General features: G+C 46.9%; 1 protein-coding gene across 4 annotated transcripts in view; it reads right to left on the bottom strand.

Annotated features, from left to right (window-relative positions):
* The window catches only part of LOC140377281 (calmodulin-regulated spectrin-associated protein 3-like), a 21,557-nt gene that overhangs the window by 9,134 nt on the left and 2,423 nt on the right, over nt 1-10,000 (bottom strand). For 3 of the 4 annotated variants that reach the window (XM_072462627.1, XM_072462628.1, XM_072462629.1), the window contains exons 2-7: nt 7,630-7,877; nt 4,688-4,825; nt 4,138-4,227; nt 3,994-4,029; nt 2,857-2,904; nt 675-813 (exon numbers count right to left, since the gene is read on the bottom strand). In XM_072462627.1, coding sequence (XP_072318728.1) covers nt 675-813; nt 2,857-2,904; nt 3,994-4,029; nt 4,138-4,227; nt 4,688-4,825; nt 7,630-7,877 — 699 coding nt within the window. The remainder of the gene's footprint in view (nt 1-674; nt 814-2,856; nt 2,905-3,993; nt 4,030-4,137; nt 4,228-4,687; nt 4,826-7,629; nt 7,878-10,000) is intronic. The other variant, XM_072462630.1, reaches the window with a different exon arrangement.

Raw genomic sequence — 10,000 nt, 5'->3', positions numbered from 1 at the left:
AGCAGCACAGCAGTGTAGGATTCTACCAGTGGACTCATTTATAACTTGGACTAAACTATTTTTACGTCAAACAAGGAAAATACTCACCAAGGATTGGATTAAATACCTGGTGCAACATTTTCATTGTATTTTCAGATTTGTCTCCAGTGGTTACATCGCCTCTGGATAGTGTGGCTGAACAAGCCATGGCCCTTTAGAAAACTTGACTGGGCCAGTAAATGTTAAGTCTCTTTAAATCTTTTATCATTTAGAAGGTATGTTGCTATAAACATTGCATTGTGTGATAGAATGTTCTATCTCTTCACAAAACACAATTTTCTTTGGTCATAAGTGACTGTCATGGTAGAAGAAATTTTGGACTTCAAATGATTGATTTGAGAATTGTTCAAATTCCTACAGCTATAATTGATGGTTTATTACATTTTCTCATTGTATATTGAGCGGTGTCGAAATAAACTATGTTTTCATTCAAAGCTATCTATACACACAATCACATCTACAGTAAATCACAGCACAATCTGAGCAGTTGCAGTAACCGGCAGCTGGAGCTCGTAGGCCTATATTTATTATGGATGAACAGCTGTGTCTTCCTGCTTTTTCACACATACGTGAATAATGTTTGTGTGTGCATGTGTGTGTCTGTGTGTGTGTTTAAGGTGTGTAGATGTGTGTACCCTCAAGAGGTAGCAGCCCGGGGCAGTAGAAGTGCAGCACGGCACCCACAGCACAGCCATTAGACAGGTCCTTGAGCCCAGAGACCAGGGGAAAGGTCGGGGTCAGCTTGGACTGCACTTTGTCCTTCCTATAACGAATCTACACACACAACACACATTAGGTCATCACCCGGTCTACACCGGGACATCACCGGGTCAACACCGGGATATCACCGGGTCAACACCGGGACATCACCGGGACATCACCGGGACATCACCGGGTTATTACCGGGTCAACACCGGGTCAACACCGGGTTATTACCGGGTCAACACCGGGACATCACCGGGTTATTACCGGGTCAACACCGGGACATCACCGGGACATCACCGGGACATCACCGGGACATCACCGGGTTATTACCGGGTCAACACCGGGTCAACACCGGGTTATTACCGGGTCAACACCGGGACATCACCGGGTTATTACCGGGTCAACACCGGGACATCACCGGGACATCACCGGGACATCACCGGGACATCACCGGGACATCACCGGGTCAACACCGGGACATCACCGGGACATCACCGGGACATCACCGGGACAACACCGGGACATCACCGGGACATCGCTGGGACACTGTATCAGCTCACAACACGCACTGATGCATGTGACGTGAACCAGGTGAAAAAGCCAAATGAACCACTCAAACTGTGAACATCCAGAAAGAGCATGAGACAGAGACAGCAGGGCCAGAAGCAGGAGCAGAGGGGGTCCGGGAGCCAGCCCCCCATAGTCATTATTTAGCTGCCTTTTTCTGACTATTATTTTTCAGTAGTGCCAAACTTTCAGGTCCTTTCAGGACCCTCAAAACCCCTTTTTTTGGAGTAAATTTTGAGTAAAATGTGGTGCAGTGTCTAACTAACTCATTTGATTTATAAAGCATCAAGGACACTCAAAACATTACAGTGTTATTCACTCTACTATTGTCACGTAGCCAGTGATGGTAGATGATGGTGTTACACATTCTCCATACTGTGTGGACACAGTATTGACACTGTGTGTCGGTGCACTCTATTGCGCCATCTGGTGGTCTAAATAAGGTAGGCCTGGTGCTTATTAAGCAGATGCATTTAAACAATACTGCGCTTGTTCATTCAAAAATGCAAACACTGAATCCGTTTATGTTCTGAGGACCAAGAAAGAAGAGGTAACTTAGTGTGAAGGTCACTCAATCTTAGTAATAAAAGCAAATAACAGCCTATTGTACAATAATGTAGGCTGTAATATAAGAAATTACTATAAAAATGAATGTAAAAATAATAGTAGAATAGGGCTTGCAGAGGTTTTACCTCAAAGAGGAACCGGCAAATATTTAACACCAGTGAACCACAAAACAAACAGACTTGAGCCTCGCGCTGCAGCTTCATCTTCTGACACCACAATTCAAAATGACTTGTCTATATAATTGCATTTTTTCAACACATTATCTAAAAAATCCAAACCAATATGCATAAACCCCTGCACATTGCTGTATTCCTCATCAGCTATAATATAGTTCCAAATGTCATGACTGTATATGTGGCTGTGACATCACTTTTTAATCATGAACAAAATTCCATAAAAAGCTCAAAAACGTTTTTTTTTTTTTTGGGGGGGGGTAAGGGGTGTTCTCGGACCAAACAGGGCCGGTTTGAAACAAAGGTCCCCAAACTCAAACTACTAATGAAAAATAGTGAGAAAAGGGTAGCACAATAAATGCGGTGGAGGGGGCTGGCTGGAGAAACAAGAGGACGCCTGAGTTAAAGAGGCACATGCAGCAGCACAGACACAGACACGAGTGGACCAAGCTGCACATGTTACACTCCACACCAAAACATTTGAAGGGCTTTGTTTTCAAATGAGCTTAGAACAAAACAACTGCTGCAATAAAGTGATAGAACAGAAACCCATGCCAGACAAAGCGGTGCACACTGTACTCATCAGTGACCATCAGACAAAAACTGTAAAAATGACCTTTTCTATGTTATGATATGAGATGAATGGATGTTTGCATAGGCCTGCCCCTCTAAGACCCCGCCCCTCCCGCAGTCAAAGCAGCTGCGACAGGCTCCGCCCCTCTCGCACAGGATGGATGACGTCATGTGCATTTCCGTGACAATGTGAGTGCTGCGTCTCAGAGGAGAGCGAGGCGTTATACGTTACCACAGGAGGTTTGTTCCCCGACTCCTTCAAACAAAAAGCGATAGCATGCTGATGGAGGGATGAGAGAGGAGACAAGCATAAATGACAGTAGCACCAAGGAGGCGGGGACACATCAGACGAGGCGGGGCCATAGGGGGGGACAGACAGGGCCGTAGACCAATCGACAGAGTTCACCCACACGCCCACATTTCACGCATACTCTCCAACGGTCTGCTGTCATGAGCAACAACAACGCCTGACTAAGATGGCCGCACGTCCAACCCAGTTACGCCACAAGAAATACATGTCTCCACAGCCTGTCATTTCCCCATTTGTCACCATTTTCTTTTCTTTTTTGAAATGTTTGTCCAGTCCAAAGGCTTTATCAGACAGAGAGGGTATAGAGTAGACAATGGGCACATGGTCCAGGGCGGGAATCAAACCCCAGCGCTGCAGTGGTAGCAACGACACATGTGCAACACCCTTATCCACTGCACCACACAGCAAAGGGACCATTTGCATTTAACTTGTTTAATAATTCTGATGAATGTGTTTCTTCTGTATTATGTCGCTGTAGCCCACAATACTGCTCAGTTTAAAAGTAGTTATATAAAAACTTCAATTTCACTATTTAATCTTACAAATGGAAACCGTAATTATAGTCATTTTTATCAAGCAAGTATTTATCAGGGAACACTTGTTATTTTAATTCTATTTGTATGTATACAAATGTGCTATTTTTATTTGAATAGTACATTTTTGATCAATCTTGCTTTCATCATTGTTCATTGTTTTATGTTGCTCCTTCACACCAAAGTTCCTATGTTTGTGACTTTTGTTCATTGACGCCTCAATTTCTGATTCTGATTCCGATTCCAATGTCCAGTGTGAAAACCGGTGCCAAATCAGGCAAGTATAGCCTTTTACAAACATACTGTAAACCTCAGCCGGCTCGTTTGAGGAGTTCCTGGTTGTTGACAAAATAAATACCAAAGGTTGTCATGAAAGCTTTTGATACTGGTCAGATTCACTTTTGGAGAGACATGAATATGAATAAATAGTGTCAATAGAAAGAGACTGGGGTGCACCGGTCCACACAGATACATGAACGAGATAGACAGCAGCGTCTCATCATGAGCTCACACACAGAGAACTCACCGGCACAAGTTTCCAGTACCAGCGGCTGGACTGGCTCTGGAAGACAAGAGCACAGGTCAGAGAATGGTCAGTAGGGGACAGGGTGGTCCTCGGAAACACTATGTTCTTATATGTGATAACGGTGCAAAGGTGGGGGGGTGTTACCGGGTCCTGGGCAGGCTGCACATCGCTACAGTTTGAAGGTTTGGTCGCCTCCTCCTTCTCTTCTGTGCTCTCACGTAGCATCTGGTTTATCTGTGGACACGTGTAAGAATGTTCTTTAGTCTCCGTGTGCCTGAGGTAGTGAAGAGTCTGTTCAGACCACCGGCCTGGGGAACTCTCCAGACCACCGGCCTGGGGAACTCTCCAGACCACCGGCCTGGGGAACTGTTCAGACCACCGGCCTGGGGAACTGTTCAGACCACCGGGGAACTGTCCAGACCACCGGCCTGGGGAACTGTTCAGACCACCGGCCTCGGGAACTGTTCAGACCACCGGCCTGGGGAACTGTTCAGACCACCGGCCTCGGGAACTGTTCAGACCACCGGCCTGGGGAACTGTTCAGACCACCGGCCTCGGGAACTGTTCAGACCACCGGCCTGGGGAACTGTTCAGACCACCGGCCTGGGGAACTGTCGCCTGGGGAACTGTCCAGACCACCGGCCTGGGGAACTGTTCAGACCACCAGCCTGGAGAACTGTCTCGCGCAGCTCACCCTGTTGACCCAGAAGAGCAGAGCGTTCTCCCAGGGAGCGCCCGGCCCCACCTCTGCCTGTGCTGCCATCTCGACCTGGTCCAGAGTGTGCTGAGCGGCCAGCGCCATGAGGCCGTCCATCAGGGCCAGGTGCACCTTCTGCAGCACAAGGAAACACATTTAGAACAGGTCTAACAGTCTAGATTATTCCGTTTATTGATGATTATGATTATTCAGGTCAATATAATCGTAAAAAAACAAGAGTCACAGAGTCAGTGTCACAGAGTCACAGAGTCACAGTGTCACAGAGTCACAGTCACAGAGTCACAGAGTCACAGTGTCACAGTGTCACAGTGTCACAGTCACAGTGTCACAGAGTCACAGAGTCACAGAGTCACAGAGTCACAGTGTCACAGAGTCACAGTGTCACAGTGTCACAGTGTCACAGTCACAGAGTCACAGTGTCACAGTGACACAGAGTCACAGTGTCACAGAGTCACAGTGTCACAGTGTCACAGTGTCACAGTGTCACAGAGTCACAGTGTCACAGTGTCACAGTCACAGTGTCACAGAGTCACAGAGTCACAGAGTCACAGAGTCACAGTGTCACAGTGTCACAGTGTCACAGTGTCACAGAGTCACAGAGTCACAGTGTCACAGAGTCACAGTGTCACAGTGTCACAGTGTCACAGTGTCACAGAGTCACAGTGTCACAGTGTCACAGTCACAGTGTCACAGAGTCACAGAGTCACAGAGTCACAGAGTCACAGAGTCACAGTGTCACAGTGTCACAGTGTCACAGAGTCACAGAGTCACAGTGTCACAGAGTCACAGTGTCACAGTGTCACAGTGTCACAGTGTCACAGAGTCACAGTGTCACAGTCACAGAGTCACAGTGTCACAGTGTCACAGAGTCACAGTGTCACAGTGTCACAGTGTCACAGTGTCACAGAGTCACAGTGTCACAGTGTCACAGTGTCACAGTGTCACAGTCACAGTGTCACAGAGTCACAGTCACAGAGTCACAGTGTCACAGAGTCACAGTGTCACAGTGTCACAGTGTCACAGTGTCACAGAGTCACAGTGTCACAGTGTCACAGTGTCACAGAGTCACAGTGTCACAGTGTCACAGTCACAGAGTCACAGTGTCACAGAGTCACAGTGTCACAGAGTCACAGAGTCACAGTGTCACAGAGTCACAGAGTCACAGTGTCACAGTGTCACAGCAGCAGAGTCACAGTGTCAGAGTCACAGTGTCACAGAGTCACAGTGTCACAGCAGCAGAGTCACAGTGTCACAGAGTCACAGTGTCACAGAGTCACAGTGTCACAGTCACAGAGTCACAGTGTCACAGAGTCACAGTGTCACAGAGTCACAGAGTCACAGTGTCACAGCAGCAGAGTCACAGTGTCACAGTGTCACAGTGTCACAGAGTCACAGAGTCACAGTGTCACAGCAGCAGAGTCACAGTGTCACAGTGTCACAGAGTCACAGTTTGATGGCGACAGTGGGAATGATTTTCTGTGTCTTCCAGTAACGCGTTGCTGAACGAGCTCTTGCAGCTGTCCAGTACATTGTGGAGCAGGGGCAGAACGAGCTCTTGCAGCTGTCCAGTACATTGTGGAGCAGGGGCAGAACGAGCTCTTGCAGCTGTCCAGTACATTGTGGAGCAGGGGCAGAACGAGCTCTTGCAGCTGTCCAGTACATTGTGGAGCAGGGGCAGAACGAGCTCTTGCAGCTGTCCAGTACATTGTGGAGCAGGGGCAGAACGAGCTCTTGCAGCTGTCCAGTACATTGTGGAGCAGGGGCAGAACGAGCTCTTGCAGCTGTCCAGTACATTGTGGGCGGAGGACTCGCTTGCACAACAGTCAGAGATGTCACAAGACTCGTGGGCTGCCACAATGTTCCATTGCTCTTTTGCTTAAATGCATTGGTCTGGTAAAGAAACAGAGGGAACTACATAGACCATAATCCTTTGCTCCATTTCAAGCACTTTTAAAATGTAATGATTCATTCTAGAGACTTGTTAAGGCATTTTAAAAGTATCGAACATATATTTTCTGCAACTCTGTTGGCCTCTTCAAAATATCACAATAAATATTGTACTATGAAAATAATTTTGTGATAATATAATACTGTGAGATTTAAAGTTTGAATGGACGATTTTTTGGGCATAAATCTAAGTCTTATTTCCTCGTGGCGTGGATAAATCATTTGTCCTGCCACGTATCAATCATAAAACGCACCTATCGCTCACCTGCAGCCGCGTGTGGCTCGTCCCCACGTTTCCGCGTGTCTAAGCGCATTGATCTATCATAATATAGTTCCCTCAGTGTACGGGGCAAAATGAAGACGGAGAAAGACAGTTCGAGCTGACGCAGAAGAAGACGGAAATCTACGGGAGACGAGAGATGCGATGTGATCCGTCGGGCTAATAAACAAACGCACGTGTGTGTTGTATCAGTCCACACGGGGGAGTGGCATGTGCACTTCAGCCTGAGTTCTCAAATCGCCGAAAAATTGTCCATTACGCCTTTAATTATATACCTAGAATTGAGCATCACAAATATTTGGTTATGTTTTATTAATGTTAAACTTAATGACATAAGTCATGGTAATAGGGTCCTGGTCAGAGTCCTGGTCAGGGTCCTGGTCAGGGTCCTGGTCAGGGTCCTGGTCAGGGTCCTGCTCCCAGTTCCAGTTATATCACAGTCATAGTCCATTGTCAGGATGAGGACATGACACAGCAGAATCTAAACCAGGGCACGTCAGTATCTACTCCCATCATACACTGTGGCCGGCTCTTTACTGCCCCGAGTGGACAAGCCTGATCTGGTCAGATCTCGGCAGCTGAGCAGGGATGGGCCTGTAGTGGGAGACACTTCTACTCCGAACATTTGCAAGTGTCAGTACTTTTACTTGCAGTCTTACACAGCCGAGTTCACACACTTGAGTAAACTGACCAGTCGGATAGGGGTGTGGCTGAGCTCCTTCTCAGTGACCTCCCCCTCGTCCGTCCTGACACTGATGCCCTTCTTTATGAGGAGCTGCAGAATGGCTGGTGTGTCCTCTGGGGTCCCGCTGTGTTCCCCCAAGGCCACTCGGGCGTACAGCTGTGGGGACAGCAGCAGGTGGGACAGGGTCGGCTTCAGGTGCTCCTGTTCATACTGGTCTTTGTACAGAGGGTCCTGCAGCTCCTCGGGGACAGGCTCTGAGAGGACACAAGGGACAGGAATGTCAGTACTGAAGGACAATGAAGGACCAGGGGACATTGAAGACAAGAGCCAACTTTTGACTGGCTCTGGTCCATCAGAGTGATTCTTCTAGGAGCTCTTTGGCTCCGGAGGCCAATCCCAGAAATGTACAAAAAGACTTTAGTAATTCCAAGTTTGTAACGCTGTGAAAGTTGCTCAAAAAAGTTTTTCCTGCATTCATTTCACTTCTCTGCATCTCTCTTTGTGTAATGCATTGGGTTTGGATAATGATGCATTATGCACTGAAAATAAAATATTTTGGGTTTTGGGTCTATTTTGGGTCTAAGCCTCCAACAGCTAATGCTATAGAGGGGCAGTTTTGTTTTGCTAAGCATGTTGCTTCAACGTATAAGTTGAAGGGAAATACAGTAGTTTATCGCATGATCATGAGAAATGAATATTTTCTGTTTATATCTGCTTCATGCAGAGACTGCGTTCTCTTGTATACAATCATCTGGCTGTGGTGCAGAGCTCCTCCTCCTTAGCCGACCCGGAGCCAAAGACAAGCAGACTGCTTGGGGGTAGGTAGTACCTCTTAGGGTCCCATTTGGATTGCTTAAATTAAACCGGTGGGAAAATGTCTTAAAACATTGATGGACCAGGGTATCAAACACAATCTCAAACATATTTTGCCACAAGGCACATGCAGCTGGGGAAGAATGTCTCAGACACTAGGACTATAGGCCCACAGGGCTGTGTACTTTCTCCTCTGCTCTTCTCCCTGTACACAAACTTAGCAATTACTCAAAACTGATCAAGTTTGCAGACGACACCCATCTCAGACGGGGATGAGTCTGTCCACAGGAGGGAGGAGGACCGGCTGGTGTCCTGGTGGTAACAACCTGGAGCTCAACGCCCAGAAAACAGTGGAGATGATCGTGGGCTTCAGGAAAGTCCCAGAATCCCTGCTCCCTTATGCTATGCATGCATTTATTTAATCAAACTTAACATGTAACAAGTGCCATTCATTGTTTTATATTGGACCATATCATTGAAGCAAATTCCTGGTTTGTGAAGTTTGTTTTGGTTCTGATTAAGAGTGGAAGACAGAAGAGAAGAGATGTGTGAGTGAGAAAGCGAGAGAGAGAGGGGAGGTGAGAGAATGGTTGTCATGGAGACGAGAGGGGCGTTCAGTGAGGAGAGCAGACACAGAAGACAGCACTGAGCCTGGTATAGACTGTCACAGTCTGCCAACTATCTCAAATACAATGTGTGTCTTTAAAGGCACCTTGTAAATGCAATTTAAACTAAAATCCTTCTCCATCCGATGCACCGCAGCTGCAGAACTATTTTCCTCCCCAGCCTTTCAATCTCCTCTATACCTCCCCTGGTGTTCACGCTATCACAGGACTTGTGCACTTATGCGACGGCAGAGAGAAATTAATCATGACCTAAAACATATATGTGCCATATCCTCCATCTAGGTAGTCCTGGAAAAGATTCCAGCATGAAGATCAGGAGAAGGGTTCTGGCTTCTGCACGACACACTTCGAGCACAATAAAGTATTATAAATAATGAATATAACAATGACCTATAGAGATATGAGTCATGCACCATGCACATCATAAACCCACTGAGAGGCTAACGCACATCCTCTTAAACACATACACTGCTTATTTAAAGGTGCACTACAGCTGTTTGGACTAGGTCAGTTTGGAGCCGACTGGAACGGTCCGGAAGAATCTCCACTGTAAGCTTCTGGTCTATTCAAGTGAGCTTGCAAAGAGGTCTGGCTCGCTTTTTTGCAACCGGAATGCTTTAGTGTGTCCATAAAACAGCAAAAAGCGAAATAAATGCAGAAAGAGCTGAGGATAAACCCGGAGTAGTTTCCTGTTTACTCTAGTATGGAATTACCACGAATGAGGGATTTCACGTGTAATGCCACTACTCAAGTCCTCATGCAGTGTCATTTCTCTGTCAATACTCTGAAACATCACAGGCGAAGAAATAACATGCTCCCCCACCAGACAAGTCTCATAGCCCCTAAAAATATGACCATAAGCAATTCACCTTATTCCAGAAGCCCGTCTGGGCGTCGCCATACGACATAATCCTTGTTGTAATAGTGAACATCGAGCT

Source organism: Eucyclogobius newberryi, unplaced genomic scaffold (assembly GCF_026437365.1).
Source record: "Eucyclogobius newberryi isolate DKJ021-1_F unplaced genomic scaffold, fEucNew1.0.hap1 SCAF_4, whole genome shotgun sequence".
In the NCBI taxonomy this organism is placed as follows: Eukaryota; Metazoa; Chordata; class Actinopteri; order Gobiiformes; family Gobiidae; genus Eucyclogobius; species Eucyclogobius newberryi.
Note: the sequence above shows the minus strand (reverse complement) of the source record. Positions and strands in the feature narration are given on the sequence as shown.